General features: G+C 36.6%; 1 protein-coding gene and 1 long non-coding RNA gene across 3 annotated transcripts; one reads left to right on the top strand and one right to left on the bottom strand.

Moving 5' to 3' along the window:
- Positions 1–2,237: 2,237 nt before the first annotated feature.
- On the bottom strand, positions 2,238–6,313 carry LOC113315942. Its single transcript, XR_003342978.1, has 3 exons — positions 6,170–6,313; positions 5,927–6,003; positions 2,238–2,822 (listed from the first exon to the last, which is right to left on the bottom strand). It is a non-coding gene; the product is annotated as an uncharacterized LOC113315942 (long non-coding RNA).
- A 182-nt stretch (positions 6,314–6,495) lies between these two features.
- LOC113315953 (2,3-dimethylmalate lyase-like) lies at positions 6,496–9,986 on the top strand. 2 transcript variants are annotated; one of them, XM_026564192.1, is made up of 8 exons: positions 6,496–6,907; positions 6,986–7,197; positions 7,522–7,803; positions 8,349–8,471; positions 8,614–8,764; positions 8,984–9,198; positions 9,507–9,543; positions 9,649–9,986. In XM_026564192.1, the coding sequence occupies exons 1-8, from the start codon at positions 6,553–6,555 to the stop codon at positions 9,765–9,767; spliced, it is 1,494 nt and encodes a 497-aa protein (XP_026419977.1). In that variant the 5' UTR covers positions 6,496–6,552; the 3' UTR covers positions 9,768–9,986. The 2 variants fall into 2 exon arrangements, with proteins under 2 accessions (XP_026419977.1, XP_026419981.1); XM_026564196.1 differs by having other exon boundaries at positions 9,101–9,198.
- The last annotated feature ends 12,392 nt before the right edge of the window (positions 9,987–22,378 follow it).

Here is a 22,378-nt window from a genome sequence, read left to right on the forward strand (position 1 = left end):
ACCAACACTGCCACAGATTCATCAATCAAACGATGTGTAGGCGAGATAAGCAAAATAAAAACAAAAACAAGTCAACAACAACAACAAAAACAACAGAAACAACAATATCCTAAACGCATACCTAGATTTAAAACTTGTTGATTCAATTAAAAACGAGAGAAATCTTATTGATTTTCAGATATTTTCTCGTATGACGAATTCATTTCTGCTGCTGTTGAAGATCTTCTTAGTTCCATTGTTGAATCTGCATAAAAAGTAAGTAATTAGGGTTAAAACTACATTAAAGATCTTCGATTGATTCAAAAAAAAATCAGGTTCTTCTTCTTCTCATATATGAACAGAATCAATCAAAATAAAAATCAAAAACCTAATCGAATTAATCGAACTAAGAAAAGTAAGAATGATGAACCTAATCGGAAATGATTTCTGTTGCTTCGAATCGACTGAAACTTAGATTCGATTCAAAATCTTCAAAAAAAACAGTCGATCCAACGAAAACCTAACCTGATGCAGCTTAAAAACTAACTAAAACCTAGATTCAAATGAAATCGATTGAAGATTAACTGATGATCAACTGCAAAAACTACTGGATCGATTCGTCTTCTTCTTCTTCACAGATCTGAAATACTGGAGCCGAGAGAGAAAGAGATGGAGAAGAAAGAGAAAGAGAATGAAGAAATGAAATATCTTCTGATATATTCCTCTTGTATATATACTAAAGGGTAGTGTTGCCATTATTAAAATTCATAATAATTAATTATGGGCCAGATCTGAAGAAAATTTGATGTTTTGGGCCTAGTAATATCATTTTCTGAAAGTATGGAGTTGACAATATATGATCCATTTAGTGGGGCTTCTATATATTGAACCCATATAGTAGGGGGTTCTAGTATTTTTCACTTAATAAAATCATAGGCTATAAATAAAAGAAGCCATTAATAAAGAACGACAAATTGGGGGATAAAAAAACTAATTGGGGATAGAGAAAAAAGACAAAAACTGGATCCAAATATCAAATCAACTCCTTATCTAAGTATTTTTTTAAATCCTAATCTATCCCTCACTAATCAGGTTTAGTGGTTAATAATAATAATTAGTAGAAATCTTAAATATTTGTTAAATGATTAGTGTGTATTTATATTTGGGTGAATGGGATGAGAGTAGAAAGATGGAAAAAAAAATTGAGAGGGAATTTTTTTGGGTGAAAGTGGAGGACGATTGTGAAGAGAGAATTGCTGCTAAGAGGTTGAAAATTTAATTTTTTTCTTTGAATCCACCATTTTTGCAGCTTAAATAGCTCGGTGCCGGCATTATATTCAACCGAAAAAATCATGCCGGCATTTGTTGGAAATTTTCATAAATGTTTGCCACTATCCGGGGGGGTCCGGAAAATTTTCTGGTTTTGATATTCAAAACCTAATTTTTTTTGTTTTAATCAGTCCACTTCCAGCACAGTCAGTTAATTCTCGAGCATGCTGGTATCTATGCCGGCATTGTATGTTGCTCAAATTTCTATGCCAGCATAAGATGAAAAGTATTCAGGAAACTTCAAATTTTTTTCACTTGACTACCGGCATTGATAGATTTCTATCGAGCATGCCGACACTGAATGTTAGTTACCAAGTATGCCGACACCATTTTCCAGCATGGCCTTCATCAATTCCGGCATGATATTCATCACTTCCGGTGATGTAAATTTTTTTTATTTCCGACATGGTCTTCATCACTACCGGCATGCTCTTCATCTATGCCGGCATGGTCTTCATCACTTCCAGCATGTCTTCATCACTTCCGGCATGGTCTTCATCACTTCCGACATGGTCTTCATCAATACCGGCATGGTATTCATCACTACCGGCATGATCCTCATTGCTTCCGAATGATAAAAAAAAAGACGTTTTCAAGGGAGTGGGGAAATGGGGAAAATTTAAAAGGGAAGAGAATTTGAAAGGGAGTGGGGAAAATTTAGAATTTGAAAAGGAGTGGGAAAAATTCAGAGTTTGAAAGGAAGTGGGAAAAACTCTAATTTTTGAGGGAAGTGGGATAAATAGGGGATATGATTTTATTTTTTTATTTTTGTTTTGAGCAAATAGTATATTAATATTTTCATACCCAAAATCACCCCTTAGCACACACCATGGGTTGAGAAAAATAATCTATATCCCCAATTAATATTTTTATCCCCCAATTTCGCCTTCTTAATAATCTCAAACACTACGTATCACCTAATATTCGCTTTAGAAGTCAAAGAGATTAATAAAATGAACACATACCGGCAGATGTTTACAATTACTTATTTGCATGTGCAAAATGCACTAATAAAAGAGCTGCTGGTATCAAACGCTTGTGCATTTTCTATCCGTTTTTTGTCAGATAGTCTGAAAACATTTATCAGAACAATCGAGCTGTTCTATATAATGTTTAATATATATCCCTTTGGTTAAAAAAAATAAGTTCGACTTTGGATATCTGCATCTTCATGAGCAAAGAATCTTAGATATGTAACTCCTTTTCCAATGAATTCACCTTTAGTCGCCAACTCTAAAGGTGGTGCAAAACATAAAATGGTAAGCTAGGGTTCGTACAGTACCCTTGAGTCGCTGCAAAACGAGAGTACCTTTTGGTTTGTTCACTAGCTAACATCATGTTGCGCCAGGATGACAAGGTGCAGCTTGAGCTGTATTGCCCAATTTGGTTGCTTTTAAACCTCTACTTCCTCCCGCTTCATCAGCTGCCTGTGCTTGCAGCTGCAGGATAGTTGACTCCACTTGAGCATTGTCAGTGGTTACCTGCACGGTGGATCTGCTGCTAACTGCAGTTACCTGCAGGGTCACAAACAATTAGTACCAACCCTTCGTGTAAAACAAAAACACTAAGAATTTGTAAAAGATTTTTACAGTGCTATTTAAAAGAAAATGGTAATTTTTTCAGATTCCACAACCACTATGGATATCAGCAAATTATAAAACAATATGCCAAGCAATAATAAAACAAGGGCATTTGAAGTAGTAAAATTGTGAAATATAAGAGCTTCTGACAGCTCTTCTCATCTTCCTTTGTTCTCTCTTTCTCTAATCATCTTCTCATCTGTAATAGAGAAGAAAAGTTCTGATCACATTTTTGGTTTTGAGGGGAAGAACTCTAAAGTGATAAATGAGAAACACTAGTGGCGGCCCCGCTCGGGGTCGTCTATGGCCTCAAGTTTTACTTGCAATGGCTGTAGTCTTTGTATCTTACAATGTGGGATCTGTTACTGCTGATCCATATCTTTACAGTTCATCACCACCACCATCTCCATCTCCTCCACCACCATACCTCTACACATCTCCCCCACCACCAGTAGTATACCAAATTCCACACCATTATCCACGTATCATTAAAGCAGTTGGGAAAGTATACTGTTACAGATGCTATGACTGGAGCAACCCAAAGAGATCTCATGCCAAGAAACACTTCACCGGTAAGCATTTACAACTTCCACAATTTCATTAGTTTTCTTCCTTAGATCATAAATTCAACTCATCAATTGTTACTAGCTAAACTAAAAGTTTTAGAATATTTCTTCTGTTACGACGAGAAGAAATTTCCCCAACAGAAGACTAAAACACGTAATGGAAATCCTTATGATATTTCATTCAAACACTAGTTTCCAAAACATGCCCCCACTTGCTCGGCAAAAGGTTTGCAGAGCTGTTCCACTTCAGAATCAAAGTGTTATTCTTGATGTCATAACATATCAGCATGAAAAATTCAGCACCTTACAATACTACTGAATAATTTAGCAAATAAGAACTCATATACCTACTGAGGTTAAGTGCTTGACAATACATAAAAAGCAATAAATTGTCTATGTTGATATGGGAACAGGTGCTACTGTGGAAGTCAGTTGCAAGGCAGGAGAGAAAGAAATTGTTGCCTATGGAGAGACCAAGACCACTGGTAAATACAGTGTTACAATCAAAGGATTCAACTATGCCAAATATGGAGAAACGGCTTGCAAGGCTAAGCTGCATATGGCACCAAAGGGTTCAGCCTGCAACATCCCTACTAACTTAAATGGTGGAAACAAAGGAATTCAAGTCAACATCAAGTCAAAGAATCACTACTTAATTCTGCTCCAGACAGAGCCATTTGCCTATGCTTCCAAAACTCCTTACAAAGAATGCGCAAAGAAGATTTCACCACCGCCACCATCTCCAGTACCCACCTCATACTACTACACTGAGTTGTAAAAGTCGCTAGGCGGGTGTCAGGCGGCTGGGCAAGGCCTGGTTCCTGGAGAGACTAGTCGTGGACTAGCCGGGGAATAGTCGGGAAAAATTAGTGCACACATAGTGTAACCAAGAGATGGAGGGGTGAACAAACCATGTACTAAATAGATAATTCAATAATACTTAAGTTGGTGTTGCTACTTAGACTCAGATTTGTGTTACTCACTACTTTTAAGCTTCTAAATACACAACACAGCAGTCCTATTAATCCCAAAGCTTCTAAATGACAGCTTCTTGTTACAAAGTTTACACCAAACTTTGTCTGTGTTAGCTTCTATGTTCTCACCCCACTCCCATGCTATATCTTTACCATTCTCTGGCATTGGTACTGTGCTTGATGTGTTAGTAGTAGCCATTTTTGAAGAACAGAAAAGAAAGAAGAGGAGAAGAAGAAGTGGCTATGCGAAAAGAAATGGGGAAGAAGAAGGAAAGATAGATTAGAAAACCCTAGTCCCTTACTAAAACCTTGGCTAAGTTACTTTTTTATAAAATCGCTCCAAAATCGGGGAATAGGCACCAAACCACCTAATATCAAAAGGCCTGAAAATTTTCAGCTGTGTGGCCTCGCCTTTTATAACTCAGAATTACTACTGCAAGTCACCGTCCCCACCATCGCCATCACCACCACCACCTTCACCATCACCTCATCCACCTTTTATCTGCTCGTCTCCACCACCACCATATGTATACTCATCTCCTCCACCAACATACGGTCAAGTCACCACCACCACCACCATACGCCTACTCACCCCCACCCTCCACCACACCTTTACCAATCACCACCTCCACCAATGAAATTTCATCCTTATTACCACTTTCAAACTTTACTGCTCATATCAATATTCTGACAGAATATACTCTATTATGATATGCAGGTTATCATCAGTTCACTAGTGCAATAAGCAAAGTCACATCAAGCTCATGGTCATCATGCCCCAACCTTTATGTTTACATGCTGTGAATACGAGTCTTTATAAAACCGCAAGTTCAAATCTTCAAGTATCAGAACAAATGTTTTCTCCTACCTCTTTAATGGCCTTCTTACACATTTTATTATTGGTTTATTCTAGTAGTAAGCCGAAAGAAGACAAAACATTTGTGATGGAAGCTCCAGTTTGTGACTGATTGTTTTATAGAGTTTTATTTGTTGTAGTTTTCGATTTTCAAATTGTATCTTGTATTGCATTTGTCTGTGCTTTAAGCACCTACATGTTTCAAATAAATCATCGTTCTTTATTCTCAAAATTACAGCTTACTGACTATAGTTAACTCATACTCCAGAAAATGACAATACTACCTCTCAATTCTCTCTAAACTACTTCTAACTGTCTGAAGCTTAACGCAAAAAGCTGTTACTCAAATCTGGCACTAATCCATGTTGACAAATGAAGCAAAATGACACCCCCAAAAGCTAAAGCAGCAAACCATATGCAAAATCACTTTCGGCGTCCAAACTACTTCTGTTCTCTAACATAATTGATCAAACAAAAACATAACCATATGCAAGATAATTGTTTCTCAAAATGCAACATCTCAACGATGAAGTGAAAATGCATGATCACATGTACTGCAGTAGAGCATCTTGGCAAAATCCAGAATACGAATACACAAAGTAATGATTCCAAAGCTAGAATAAGCAAAGGATATGCACAAACCTAGCTCATTTGGCGGCAATTTTTCCACCATCATTGACCCACTTCCAACGCAGTGCCCTTATAATTTGATATCATGGCTGCAGATGTGCGAGATAAATAAGCATTTTGCATAGAAACCCCGTCAAATTTCGATGTAATGGGTAATCAATATCAATAAAAACCGAACCTTTTAGAGACTCTCTTGTACACTAAACTACTAATCAAAATCAAAATTCAAATATATAAGATTGAACACATTAATACCTGAAGATGAAAGAAAATAGATCTCTTTTCTTCATCAGAGAATGATTAGCATTCTCCCTCCAAAATAAAAAAACCCCTGAACCCTGAAAATAAAAACCCCCTAAAACGCTAAACTCTCTGCCACTGATGAACTGAGAAAGAGAGATGGTGGGCTTCAGAGGGTAGAATGTGTAAAAATCCAAGACCCATTTTGGGTTTTGTCCATGTCGAAGGGAGTAACTAGTAATAGTTAAATAATTAAATGGGTAATTTATCAAATTATGTAACTCTTAAAGGAGGTAAATTGAAAGATAAATATATGACTTTCAATTTGGAACCACACTGAGAGTTCTTCTAGACTTCACTCTCAGAGACAAACAAATTTCATTGATTGATTCAATAAAATGAAGCTTTCAGGGATCAACCATGAATCAATAATTTCATCTTCCTTCTCAAAAACCCACAAAACCCATACACTATCTTCTTCGTTCTCATCAGCTAAAGTTCCAAATTTCAAAACTTTGCCATCTTTCCAGAAACTATCCACCCATTCACATCAGTCTGTAAAGAAAGTTTTCATCTTTAATCCAAAATCTTCTATTGGAGGAGAAACCAACAAGTCTGGCACTTCAAAAACTCCTGCGCAATTACTTAGAAATCTTTTGGATTCACCAGGGGTTCATCAAGGGCCTGCTTGTTATGATGGTCTTAGTGCAAAATTAGTTGAAAAGGCAGGTTTTGATTTCTGTTTCACGAGTGGTGAGTTAAATAATCGATCCCCATTTCTCGAATCTTTATGAATTTTACTTGTAGTGATATGGGTTTTGTGTATTTCAGGATTTTCTATTTCAGCTGCTAGACTGGGGTTACCAGATGTTGGTCTTATTTCATACGGAGAAATGGTTGATCAAGGTCGTCAAATTACTGAAGCTGTATCAATACCTGTAATTGGTGATGGAGATAATGGGTATGGAAATGGAATGAATGTCAAAAGGACTGTTAAAGGGTTCATTAAAGCTGGTTTTGCCGGAATTATTATTGAAGATCAGGTTCATTTCATAGTATTTTACATTACTGAACTTATCATCATTGCTTTAGATTGCGCTTGACGGACAAATGAATTGTTATCGAACATCAATGTGTATAGGTTACGTGTTAGGGCCACACTACATAGTAAGCAGATGAACATGTCGTCTATCTTTTGTATTTAAGCTGCGTAAATGGCTATGTTCCTCCATTTGTGTACATCCGCATTGGTTGTAATAGAAGATGCCTTCTGTGAACTGATTTTTCATTGTGTTTTCTGTGTTTAGCATGATTTGTCATTACAATTGGGTGGTCATGATGTTTATCGTCTTGTTTTCTTTGAAAAGGTATCTCCAAAAGCTTGTGGTCATACCCAAGGTAGAAAGGTGGTTTCGAGGGAGGAGGCAGTAATGCGGATAAAAGCAGCTATTGATGCGAGGAGGGAGAGTGGTATGGACATTGTTATTGTAGCACGGACAGATTCACGTCAAGCTGTGTCTTTTGAGGAAGCGTTATGGAGATCGCGAGCTTTTGCGGATGCTGGAGCTGACGTTCTTTTTGTTGATGCACTTGCTTCGAGGGAAGAAATGAAGGGATTCTGTGAGGTCTATCCTCTAGTACCAAAGATGGTATACTCTTTTCCTACATAGAGTTCGAGTAAAAATATACTCCGTATTACTGTTTTTTGTCTCTCTTCGTGCGCATTTTCATTTGCATCAAAATCTCATTCCTTTTGTACCTTGCATGTATTGGTTTCATGATCCGTTTGATCTAGGATAAATACACCATCACAGTTTTATATCCCATAAACTGGTTTTATAGTAGATATCATATGGTTGGACTACGCAAGTGCCATTTGTTCCAGTTCAATAGAACGAAGAGTACAATAAAGACCTAAGCGTTCTTACTGAAACACTCTGAAGTAGTAAATGAACAATATTACAATACTGATTCATATATCGAAATGCTCCAATTTCTAAGTACCATGCAAATCCGAGATGGACCTCTATTGCTAATTTGGAGAAATATTGCCTGAAAATGATATTTTTCTGACTATAGTGGTTTTGTTAAAGAAATACTAGTATGAAATTGTGTGTGACCATGCTTAAAAGATTACTACTAAATTTCTTCTATCTAGTCTGGTAATCAACTTTTTTCCATCCTTTTTATGTAGGCCAATATGCTTGAAGGAGGTGGGAAAACTCCAATACTAAATCCCACCGAGCTTGAACAAATGGGGTTCAAAATTGTGGCCTATCCATTGTCCTTGATTGGGGTCTCTGTTCGAGCAATGCAGGTGACTGATCTTGTTACTTTCCGTACTTCGAATATGTACTGCATAAATTATCATGCATTGATTTTTGGAAACTCGCTATCACTCCGTAATCTAAATGAACAATTATTTCAAGCAAGAAATTTAAGCAAAATCATATCGGCAGGACGCTCTAACTGCTATAAAAGGTGGTCGCCTTCCTCCCCCTGGAAGCTTGCCATCATTTGAAGAACTCAAGGAAACCTTAGGGTTCAATGCATACTACGAGGAAGAGAAAGTGTATGCTACCCGCAACAGTCAATCATTTTCTCAGAGAGGTTGGTATTAACTAGACCTCTAATTTTTTTAATCTTGAGGTGTCCAAATGTTACTTGTATTTTTGTATAGTAGAACAAAGCCCAGCCTCATCTTAAGTTTGGTTTGATCATTCTTAAGTTTGGTTTGATCATTCATCAACTTGTCTGAGTTCAGTTTCGAAAGACCTGGTTTAAAGTTAAGCCCCAAGTTTTACGTCATATTCTTTATTTACTCACCAGAAAGCATCAACATATACGGTAACCAGGAGAGGACAAAAGATGTTACTGAAGAAAGAGATCAAAGTGAGCAAGATAATGTTGTTGAAGTGGTAACACCTGAAGTGTACTATGGTGCAGATGGCTCAAAAGGTCGTTTCTCCGGGATCTGGTCCCGCCAATTAAGAGTCAAGGTCACTGGAAAGGATGGATCTGAGAAACTTGAAATCCGAATTCCTGTAAGTTCTTTTTACTTATAAATCATGAGGTATAGAAAGGTCATCTTGCTTGTAGCAGGTTTTCCATACAATATTGCTGCACATTTTTCTTTATGGATCCTATGTGGTCATAATCAACCAATTATGACGGGGTTGGAAATGTTACAGAATGTTCCATGACAAGTACTCTGGCTTCTCGAACATATGTACTGTGTTTTTTTTGTTTTTTCTTCTTTTTCTTGCTTCCCGTTCGCCCATATTGATGCATTAGGTACAGATAGCTGTATACACATTTACTAATGATAGTTGTTTGTTCATACTTGAAACAGGCTGGATTCTTAGACGGAATAACTAACGTAGTTCCAGGTACTATTTCTTTTCCGCCAAAATGTGATTAAGAGGACAATATTCTATTTTAGCTTGAGCAGACACGGCTTTAACTAACTTATTTTGTTTTCTTTCCCTATGCAGCTTTGGGTGGTGTAAATATCAAATCCCTATTGGATGATGCAGCAGGAGAACCAGGAGGGAAGAAATTGTTGGACTTCAATGACACCATGGGTGACAGAATCCAGGTCTTTCTAGAGTAACTTCCAAACACACTGAAGAATTCACCGTACCCTGATATACTGGAATTGGAAGAAAACAAATACTGTAGGATACATGAATCAGTGGCAGTTTTATAATATAAAATGTGATTACATATGTTACAAATCATTTACTTTCTCAATCTGAACCATGTATCAGATGTCATAAGAAAATGAAGTTTTGTCATGTGGGAGGTGGTGGTGAATCCTTTCCATGATCCATCCCTCTGAGCTTACACTACTAGCAAGCACACGGGCCAATGTTCAGGGGCTTCGGGCTTGAGCTAAGCTAAGTGCTTCCTTCCTTGGGCCATTTAGGATGGATGGTGTGAATCTAGGATAGTTCTTAACAAATTCCCTAAAAACAATGTCATATCTAGGAAATTTTCAACCCTTAAAAGGGGAAGTGAGTGTTCTAAAAATTTATTCAAAAACTAAAAAGAAAATTTACTCAAAAACAAAAGAGGGTAAAATAGAATTTTTCATTATTATTGTTATTTTTATTTTATTTTTATAGACGAAGGACTACTGATTTGCCTCAACAACTGGCGGGCGCCAAATCGGTGGAGTAACTGGCGGGCGCCAAATCAGAGGAGTAGACAAAACATAGAAGATGAGGTAACTTTGGCCCAATGAGCCAAGTACGGGCTACATCATTGCGTGTGTGGGGTAGAAAAGTAAAGTTATAAGGAACAAGTTTAGAACTATGATAGAAATTATCTTTAAAAAGGGCATCCGTTCTTTGTTACCATCGAAATTTCATGCTGAAAATTGACTGATCAGTTCCTTCATGTCACTTTTGATTATTATATGGGTAAGCTTCAGCTCCACAACTTTCTTTCAGACAACTAGATAGCACGAGTCTTAACTTCAGAAGGAGAAGTGACAAAGAAGGAGAAGTGACAAAAGGGCTCTATGTGGTCTCTCATACATAACCTGCACTATTAGCCATTGAGATTTCATAAAAGGCACCATCAGTACTCCACTTGGCCTATTTGAGAAGGTGAGGGAATTCTTTATCATTAAAGGTATTAGGAGTACAGGAGATGTGTACATGACGGGTTTTCTAAGAACTATCATGGCTTTGTCTCTACCGATAATAATTGTACTAGTTTTTTTGGTCATTAAAATTCAAGCTATTTCTACTACTCTTAATGGACCGCAGAATAACATCAAACAAACATACAAAATCCCCTTGAGGCAAGAAACATGATCAATAAGCCAAAAAAAAAAAATCCAGCACAGATTTATCATTAAAATGCAAGATGTGAATGTTAAAAGGATAAAGATACCAGACATGACTAGCAAAGGAGAAGAGAACAAGAGTGTGCATCACAGACTCATCATGGATAAAACATCTAGAGCACACAACAGAGGATATATGTATTCTACAATGCAAAACCATCATAGCGGGAATATCATTTCTAGCAGCCTTCCAGAAAAATAATTGAATAAGGTGAGGAATTCTTATTTTCCAAATGCACTTCAGAAGTTTATTACTGGGAAAAATCTAGCACCACTCAGACCCAAGTATGCAGATTTAGAACAAAATCTTCTATTATTTGAAAACTTCTAATCCCTCCTATCAGAAGTGCAAATCTGGCTTAAGGGAATAGTAATAATATACTTAACGGAAGCGTTGTCAAAGTGTGTATTTAATCTACTTATGTTTCAAGTTCTAGTTTCATTATTGATAAAATAAGAAATTTTATCTCGAGGGACCTGAGATTTGGTTGAGCAGACCCCAGAGATGGGATTCACTTACCACACTAGGGGAACCATCTCCCGCAATCCAAGAGATGAAGGGTTTGATAAGTTCTCTAATGGTATGGTGACATCTTCAAGTCCAAAGAAAATTGTTAGGAAACTTGGTAATCAAAAATCAGTGTTCTGAACATGTCTAGCTTTTAGGACAGGCCATATGAGATAATTAAGACTTTCAACCAATTTCCAAGCGTTCCTAGAAAGCATGGGCAGATTATTCATTTTTTCGTCTTCCTAAAACTTATAAACCACTTTATGGCTTGGGAGAAGAAAGGGTATCCAAACCAAGCAGGTAGAGGTTTCTATTTTAGGTTAACATTTTCGCCCCATCAAAACTAGCACATATGAGAATCCATGTTTCTACTACGATACTTAAGTATAAAAAAAGCAATTATCTAGTAGAAAGGTATGGTATGACCAATGTGTTTAACAATAAAAGTCCAAGCAGTCTGGGATATAAGCATATGGTACCAAGTAGTGATTCTAGCATCAACAGATTGCAAAATGCCCTATGAGTTTGAATTTTAGAGGCCTTGAACGAAATAGGGGTTCCAAGGTATTTTTCTCCAAGATCACTTGTATGAATATTTTGATTCAAGGATAACTGAGTCATCACATGATCGGGAATTCAAATCTTCTTGCTAAAAAGGATACCATATTTATCAAAGTTAATCTCTTGGCCCGAAAGTAAACAATATTTGTACAAATCGTCTTTAATATTTTGAAAATCAATGATAATACCTTTAGAAAAAAGAAAACAGACATCATCAAAAAAGGAAATAAGTAATGGTTAGGGATATTTTACAGACTCTAACTCCTTTCAAAAGACATATCCTAATGAGTTTATGAATATAGGAAGACAAATCCTAAGAGAAGAAAAATAGGGAGAAAGAGGATCTCCATGTCTGAGACTCCTCTCAAATTTGATTAAGCTAGTACGAACATCATTAAGAAGAACAGTGTAGGACACTATAGAAATACATTGAATTATTAAGTTAACCCAACAAAAAGTCCAATCTTCCTAAGGACATTACTACGAGAAGACCATTCCAACTTATCATACGCTTTAGACATGTCAAGTTTTATAACAACTATCCCTTCTTCACCCTTATGATGAATAACAGAGTAAATAAACTCTTTAGCAAGTAGAATATTATCATGATAAACAAATTCAGAAAGTGGGACTTTAGGGATGAGATATATATGGGCGTGATTCAAGAACTTAGCCACATGGCTAGTTCTAAAACAAGTTTGAGTCATATAAATGACAAACTCTCCAACAATACCCCAATTATTTTTGATAAAAATGACCTGTAAATTCTTATGACCAAGGCGTTATTTTCTTCCCATTTAAAAGACAGTATTTTTTATTTATCCCGCTTTTTAGAGGGGCACTGAGAAAATTGTTATCATCAAATGGAAAATTTGGCAGGAAGATCTTACAAAATTTCGTCCTGAAATTGTTGAGGATTGGAGGAATAGAGAATTTTAAAGTAGTCAATGAAGGACGAAGATCATCCTATATAGTCATTTCCTTTTACAATCACATAAGTTGATCAAAGGTGTGGAAATCGATAGGAATAGACAGAGTCTGGCTAACCTCAAAATCCGGACTTATGCAATCCAAAGTGCAGTCTAGATTATTATTCACATCACAAGTATAAAATCTGTGGAAACAAAGTTTAAGACGAAGAGAACTTTGATGATTTTTATCTATCTTGATCGATGGATCAAGCTCTACAAACAATCAAGATCAGGATACTCGAGTTATCAAGGAAAGATAACTGGACCTGGCTTCACGAATCCCTATGCAAACTTTGTAGTCGCTAAACCCTAAAAGGGTTAGGAAGAGGACGACTCTAGATACAACTAGGACACACCAAAAAAGTAGTGTCGGAATTCAAAGATCCCAATTGCTTGAAGTTCCCCTTTTATAGACATTTTAAGCATAGGTTTCTTTAGGTTTAAGCTAAGATAGCTTTGGAGCCAAGCAAACAATATCCACCGTTACATGAATCTTTGAATATGATTTACATAAGAAATATATACACTCTGGTTAGGTGAGACCGTAACTGAACCGTTTACAAAGACTATGTTCAACATGGTTAGTCGTAACTAGCCAGTTTGAACTTAAAAGCTTAATCTTAACTTTCATGAACACATAAGACATTAACTCTGAGTCACAAACATGTGATCAAAGTCTAGTATTTTTAGAGAATTAATCAAATATTAATTATCTCGTATAAATAATTTAAACACACTTAAAAATATAATCAACATGGTTAGTAGCTAGGTGTACAAGATACAAATATCATTACTGTTTGTGAGTCAGCTCAGTCACAGTACGCGTACCGGTTTGGAAAACTTGTACCAAAACCAAATTTCTGGAGTTTACTGAACTTTTTATGTTTGCGTACTGGTTTGCAAACTTTCCACCAAACCAAACCTATGTGTATACTCTTTTATTGTATTTTGAAGACCTAATGTGTTTACTTGATTCTCAAGTTATCTTAGATTGAATTATAAGCTAATCCTGATCTTTGAAAACTGTAAATAGAATACTCTTTCAACTGGGAAATTCAATTCCTGACACTTTGTATCCTAGTTGATTCTAGAGTCGTCCTCCATTGACATAAGTTTCCTCTGTGAAACATTATTATATCTACGACTAGATGAAAGACTTCGCTTTGGGGATTCGTGAAACCAGGTCCGACTATCTTTACCTTGATAGTTCGTGAATCCTGATATTGCTTTTATGTTATCGAGGTTCTCGTAATCTCTTTCAGGCAAGATAGATAGTAATCGCAAAGTTCTCTTCGTCTCAGATTTGTGATTCTTAAAGATAGATATCTAAAGACTGATCTTAGTTGATCTTTCGAAGATTATTCTTGAGAGGTGGTTAAGAATCTAGAATGCTCTTCGCGAGTCGTAAATTCCAGATTTGTGAGGTTTGCTAGATTGTCTATTGCAAATAAATAGGCTTATCTATTAGAGGCAGATTGGTATCAAAAGTCTTCACTTCGGCCGAAGCAACACTTAGGATGTAAATGACGTCATCTAAGGGAATCAAATGCGTAGAACCTTGCAAGGTTCGACGTAAGGAGCGCGACTGTAACTGAACTGCTTAGAGGGTGGATTCAGTCTCAACTACATTCCACTCTGAAGTCTGATAGTAGACTAGTGTCTGTATCGGCTTAATACAGTGTGGTGTTCAATTTGTACGAGGTCTCGGGTTTTTCTGCTATTGTGGTTTCCTCGTTAACAAAATTTATGGTGTCTTGTATTTTTCTTTTCTGCATTATATTGTTTATCTTTATAATTGGATTTACACAGTTTGTACGTATTCAATCTAAGTATATACGTCCGCTTAATTGTAATTGATTAGGAGACTTGTTTCTTGTAGAATTTGTATCTTGAAAGACAGATAACAAGTTTAATCACTTGGCAGAATTCCGATAAGATTATTTGGACATGATTAGATTGATCTTGGATATTGATTTTTGAGATCTTCCAAGTACTCTACTTAGCAATCAGATTCATGGACCTTGTGTTTGTATCATATTTATTGAGTAGAAGTTGAGATATAAAATCTATATACATATTGTCAAGGATCATTCAGTTGGTCTACTTGCTATTGTATTAAGTTTTGTCTATACAGGTTGTCGAATGAAAAAGTTGGGTGTATTTGGTATCCCATGCGTTTTCAGAGAGTATGAGTATTCGAGGCGTAATGATGCTTAAGATGTTGTTGTGTATAGGTTTGAAACGACGTGAATTGCTTAGACAAAGGAAGTTTAACTACTGTCGTAAATGGATATTAATGATACTTTTTAAGGCTCTATAAAGAGGGATTAGATATATAACTTCCCAGTTATAGAAAATTATACCCAAAAAAAGCCAAAATTTATAATTCATAGAATTAAGAGAATGATAAATCACGAAGGGAATAATGCAAATTTTGATGATCAAACATCTGGTCTTCTGCAATTTGCAAAGAGGAGTGTAGTGACATTTACAAAGACTGAAATTACAGAGATTGGGAATTTATTTTCTCAAGAGATTCATAGATGTAAATGCATAGATAGGGATGCACATTGGAGGGTTTGGGCGAGTATTAGCTAAAACCAATCTCGCACCCACAGACTGCGGGTCTTTGTTTTCATAACCAACCCCGCACCCATAAACACGGGCGGGTTTTTTGGCCCGCCTGCTACGGATGGGGCGGGTTCGGGTTTATACCCGTTAAAACCCACTTCAAGTTACGGTTCAATATCTAGATCTGGTGATATAATTTATTTAGTTTTGAAAACAGCTTTTACGAAGTTCACATCTAAACTTCACTAAAATTTTGATTTTCTCTTGGTTAATTCATGTCAGTCAGATTCATCGAGTCGATTTTAAAAATACTTAAGTCTCAATTTCAGGGAAAACTTGAGGAAGCAGAGAACATAGTTAACCAACCTTCTCTTTTGATTGATTGTTGTATAGCGAAGAACGACAGGAACGCATTTTTCGCTAGATCATGAAAAGATAGCTACATGGAGTAAATCGCAAAATTCTGTTGGTCTGTGTCTTCAAAGAAGAAAGATCGTGAATGTAAAGCCTATGCAGTAGTCAAATTCACCTCGTCACCATTAAGTTCACTTCGTCAACATTTAGGAGAAAGTTTCACTTCGTAGTAAGAGAACGACGAAGCACCATAAGAAAGCGATAAACTTATAGCTGGTGATATCCACTAGTGTTAGGGTTTCTATAATGGACTGCTAGGATTAGTTTTATCAATGGTATATATTTAGCGGGTTTTTCGGGCTTTGGGAGGGTATTAGCTAAAACCAACATCGCACCCATAGACAACGAGTTTTTATTTTCATAACCAACCCCGCACCCACAACGGGAAGGTTCGGATTAAAAACCCACGGGTTTAGCGGGTACGGGCGAGTTTGGGTATGATGGGCGGGTCTTGTGCAGCCCTACGCATTGAGGAATATGAGAGGGTTCATTTAGAAAATGTTGTTGAGTTTGATCTGTGCAAGAGGAAGAAATGTGCGAGAGAGAGACCAGGAATGAAAAAGAGGATGATGATGAGATCGTTTCTCATAATGACCTAATCGATTCGAAATGAATATATGACCATGTTCAAGGACCCAGACCCTTGAACCCGAGAGCCCCTGTGTCTGAAATCAAGGATGCTGAGTGTAGCAGATATTGATTCCGAAGAAGAGCAAGAGTTTGACGATGAAGAAGAATAAAACTCTGAATCTCAAGCAAAAGGACGGGACAGGAGAAGATAAAGGGAGGATGAGGAGGCTTTGTATAAAAAATACTTAGCAGAGAAAGCACATCATCAATCTTTGCAAGAACAATGCAAAGATGATGAATGTTGATTCTGATGGAGAGATAATTGATGGGAAGGATGAGGATAGTGAGATACAGAAGAAGATGATGAAGGAGGTGGGGGAATTGCTGTTAATGGAGGTCGTGGAGGATGTATGTTAGTGCGACACCTTATGGGAGTGATAACAACGATTTGAGAAGACAATTTTTGGTTTTGTTGTAAACAAAGGTTGGTATGACTACTTCGTGAAAATTTGAGAAGATCTTTTCGATATTCACTATATATGATGTTAAATGATAAGTGCATAATTCATATGATTTTAGTGTCCATTCCATACTTATTTTAGCTATTATTCTTGCATATTTTCGTATTATTAATCTTGTTTGCTCTTATTTGCATCTATTAGGTGAATCATCCAAAAAGGAGCTACGAAGGGCTGAAAAGATCTAGGAAAAGAAGTATTCCAAGTATCCAAGTGTCCAAGTCCAAGAGAAGTGGAAAAAGTGCGATGAAAAGGAGCAAACGCTCAAAATCAAGAGAAGTAACTCATTCAAATTAAGGATTTCTCACCATCATCTTGAAGAGAATTGAAAGATAAAAATAAATCAAAAAGAATGAGGTCATTCCGAGTTCGGATGAAGAAGTTGTGGCCAAAACAAGTTTTTTATCAATACAGAAGACAGTAAGGTTCGCATACCGGGTACGCATACTTAATTCTGAAAATTTCTGTTGGAATTTGAAGTTTGCAGACCAGGTATGCGTACTTATCAAGTAGGAAACGTGTATTCATACCTTGGAAGGCCTAAGGACACGTTTGGGATTGTTATTTCGTATTTTTGGGTCGGGTTATTAAACCGATCTAAATACGTGAAGGCCAAGCAATATAAACCTATAAAAAGGTATTAGGTTATGTAAAATATCAACACATCATTAGGCCACGAATGTAAGTCTTGGAGAGGAGAAATATCAAAGCTAGGGTTTCGGAGCGATTCTCAATCGTAACGATATCTCTAACATTTTCTTATATGTATATGATGGATGCTTCTACATCCATGAGTAGCTAAACACCTATTGATTGAGGATGAATTCTAAGTTGTAAACAAGATTTGAGTTATTATATTAATCTACTTTGAAGTTCTTCATATGATTATCGTTTGTTTATATTATAACAAATATTTATGATTGATTGATAGACTGTTTAGGTGGCTAACTAAATTGATTTGTTGATTCAATCTATTGCTAGTATTAAGTTAGGAGATAAGTAATCTTCAAATAACTTGTATACAAGTAGAGAACACAAGACCTTGCAGAGGGATTCTGTGGAGCAATTGCGTGTATAAACAACACTAAAAATTGGACTTTGATCTAAGAGTCTAACTAGTAGGATCAACCTATAAATTCACAAAAGATAAAGCATTCAACTAAACAAAACCCCCCTTTGTGACACTTTGACAACTAAAATTCACTTCTCTTATTGGGAACGATCCTTACTTCCATTATATTACCAGTTAATTGTATGGAAATAAGATTATTAATTTGTTGAGTCTACGACACCCATCACTAAAAAAGGATATTAAAGAAAGAGAATATGGAACTACTTGCAGTACGAGGTTTTTTTACTTGTTTGGGGAGGTAATTAAAATAATTATTTGCTCGATTTTTGGGTTCTTGTGGTGGCAAAAGTTTGAACTGATGTAGTAGTTTTCTGGAAAATTTGAACAATCTCGGTAGATCTCGACAATTTTATACTATCCCCTTTTCTAGAAAAGATGTACTATCACTTTTTTGTTTTAGCCTAAAAATAGACCAAATTGAAAAAGTGATAATAACTCTTTTCCAAAAACGGAAATAGCATAATTAATGTTTGTTTTCGAATCAGTAGCAGTAGTCTGAATGCTAGCACTGGTAACTGAAATAGTGTTTCGAATGAATGTAATGGTAAAAATAGTTTTGAATGCAATTAATGGTTCTGTTTGTACCCTAATATTAGGGTGCCAATATTAACTAACGCCAGCCTTATTACTAGGGACATTTTCGTCCCATGCTCGGCAACCCATGTATGCTGGCCCATTTTCACCGCTCCGTTTCCGCCAATCCATCTTCATAGTCCAAGAAAAAGTTTTAGAACAATCCAGATTACTTGGAATACAAGTCTGCACAACTGTATAAATATATGTAATATTAACCCTAAAGAGAGAGGGAGAGGCGAAAAACCCTAGAAGGGAACAAAAGATCATTGTATTATCATAATCAATAGAACATCTCCCCCTACAGGGATTCTTCCGTGGATGTCGTTCGCGGATGCAGGCCTAATTAGCCGAACCACGTTAAATTTTTATTCTTTTTTATATTTCATTAATTCGTGTTTGATTCATATTTTATCATCATCATCTAATCGTGTTTGGTAAAATTTATTCTTTCACAAAAAGGTTCTCTGAAAACTACGGATGTTTATAGAAAACCGGTGGTAATGAATTACCCTGAAAAGTTTTGCGTGTTTGAAACACCGAGAGTATTAAGGAATCAAGTTGAAAACTTAATTTTAAAATACGGCAATTTTGATAATCAAAAAATTCATAACCAAAAAGGGAAACTAGGATTTAAAACATAAACGAAGGATTATCAAATGATTACGTCATGCTGACGGAGTAGAGAAAGACATTTTTCTTTAGATATGATGATTTTTTTTTATTTAAATAGAGAAGAATTTTTTTTATACTATAATGCTTTCTCTAAAAAAAAAAAGAAAACGATAAGGCTAAGTTTTATGGGCTAGATTAGCCAAAAAGCGTTGCGGATTAGAAAAAAAGCGTTGTCCATTTTTAACACTACTTTTCTCGCTAGATATATCTCGCATGTGAACTAGTAGCGAGATAGTTTCGCTGAATGGTTCAGGGCAGAGAAAATCAGCATTTCGCTATTTGGTTCAGCGCAGATTGATTTATTTTTTGATCTGACAGCTGAGATGGTTGCGCTGCTCCATTCAGCGAACCTAATTCTACTTTTCGTTGTTCCATTCAGCGTGTCTACTTATCGTTGTTCTATTCAAAACATCTAGATGCTAGATTAGCACTGCCATAAGGATTAGAAGGTTATTCTATCTTCCAATCTAGATGCTAGATTACAAGACCGTAGGACTTAGCCTAAGAGCTTCTCCAATGGAATGTATGTGAAGGTAAATGCCTAAGTCCACGTAGGATAAACATTCATTTTCGCTAAAATTCTTCTCCAATCCCAACTTCTTAAATCAATGTGAAGATGATATGGCCTAATTTTTGTTAGACATTGTCAAGGTGAATGTCAAGTTTTAGTCATTCACCTTGACAATGTCAAGCAATCCTAATAATCTTTTGCTTACTTAAATTAATTTCAATATATCAAATAACCATTTTTAACTCTAATAAAATCTAAAAATTACTAAAACATAAAATTCACATTAAATCCATAAAAAAACACAAACAACACCATTGGAGATGAACTATTTTTCCTCCCTAAACTTAAGGAAAAATTAGAATGAAATGTCTTCTTTGTGTTGCCACCTAGGAAACACACATAACCACCATTGGAGAAGCTCTTATGTCTAAGCACATGATATAATACAGATACAAGTATAGCAATAAATTTGCCACTTTCCATCAAAAATCTCAAAGACTTGATCTTCCTAGAAGTTAATTATGTTTAGAGACTAAATCTTAGTGGCAGTTAATTATGTTTAGTCATGCTGCTACTTGGCGATTAGGTAGTGTGAAACTGTGAATCCATACGTGCTTGCACAGTATTATAGGAATTCGACAATTAATCAAAAACCAAGTTTTCTTTTCCGGTGACTACGAACCTTTCTTAATGAATCTGCCCTTTCTCATAAAGAAATCAAAAGCCAAGTTTTATTGAAATGAGAATCCATAAATAAAATATAAATATTCAGCGGCTAATTCTACGGAGGAGATAAAGAACTCATCGTCGTCAAAATGAAAATGAAATGAGAATTAATAAATAAAACGATAAATAGTAAATACTCTCCAAAAAAATAAAATAAAATAAGTCATGTTGTTGATGAATGATGAATTTGAATAATTTCTCAAAATAACTTCACGACTAATTTTATAAATAACATAAAATTTTAAATCACAATGCCTATGTTTTTGGATTGGTAAATGCTGGTACTTCCGTTTTAGAATAATAGGCATAAACCTGCCTAATAGAAGATACTTTGCCTTATTTATGGTCACAGGATATTTTTCTTAATTGACCAAAACCATAATAATATATATGGCCATTATCTCTCGGAAGGGGGTGAGGGTGTTTTACCAAAACTCTGACATGGTATCAACCTACTAACCGATCCTCTTCTTCCTCTTCTTCTTCTTCATCTTCTTCACCAACAACAACAGTGGCAGGAGATAAAAAGACAGTCCATCCGGCGTTTGCTATTACCAACATCAAAACCCTAATCCCTATTATCCTAGACATCAAACAGGATGAATACTCATCTTGGATTTTTCTGTTTGAACTCCATCTTCAGGCTCATCGCCTTCTTTTTCTCATCAATGGATCCGCACCACCACCAGATGTTGACGCCGACACCGTGCTCCAACTTGACGCTCTCTGTCGTCAATGGATGTTCTCCATCATGGCCAAGGATTTAATGCTCACCGTCCTAAAATTTGGCAAAACTGCTAAAGAGATTTGGAATCATCTCAAGAAACTCTTTCAAGACAACAAAGGTAACCGCGCTGCGACTCTTGAACGTAAGTTTGTCAATCTTAAGTTTATTGATTGCACTAGTATTGATGATTACTGCGATAAGCTTAAATCCCTGTTCGATCGATTACTTGATCTTGACTTTCCCATGGATGATAAACGACTTGTGATTCAACTTGTCAACGGACTTCCGGAGGAATACAACACGATAGCCTCTTTTATCCAACAATATATGCCGACGTTTGATGTCGCTCGATCCCAGCTGCGTACCGAAGAGATTCGCCGCTCCCAACAGCAATCTCAATCTACACCTACTGCTCTTGCCGCTGCAGCTCCACCCACAGACCGCAGCAACCAGCGCTCACAACGCGGTGGTCCTGCCAGACGCGGTGGCCATCGCTCCTATGCTACAGCCACAGAACCGCCCCTGATGCCAACGCCACCGCACCCCTACCAGCTCTACGGTGCACCCCATCCAACGTACAACAGCCACTGTCCACCACAATGGGCAGCGCCACCTTGTCCGTACCCTACAACACCTTGGCAGCCACCTCCCAGCCGCGGTTCCTTCCAAGGCCGTGGCCGTAATGGTCAGTCATGCGGTCGAACCTCTGGCGTTGGACGTGCACAGGCATATCTAACTCCATCCACGGAATATCTTCAACCCAGTGACATTTCCGAAGCGTACAACTCCATGAGTTTATACTCACCTGACGACGCTTTCTATATGGATACCGGTGCCACATCGCATCTCACTGCGGATTCAGGTACTTTAAATACTGTTTTTAATACTAGTAATATTCGTTTCATCTTA

The sequence above is a fragment of the Papaver somniferum genome, chromosome 1 (assembly GCF_003573695.1).
Source record: "Papaver somniferum cultivar HN1 chromosome 1, ASM357369v1, whole genome shotgun sequence".
NCBI lineage: Eukaryota > Viridiplantae > Streptophyta > Magnoliopsida > Ranunculales > Papaveraceae > Papaver > Papaver somniferum.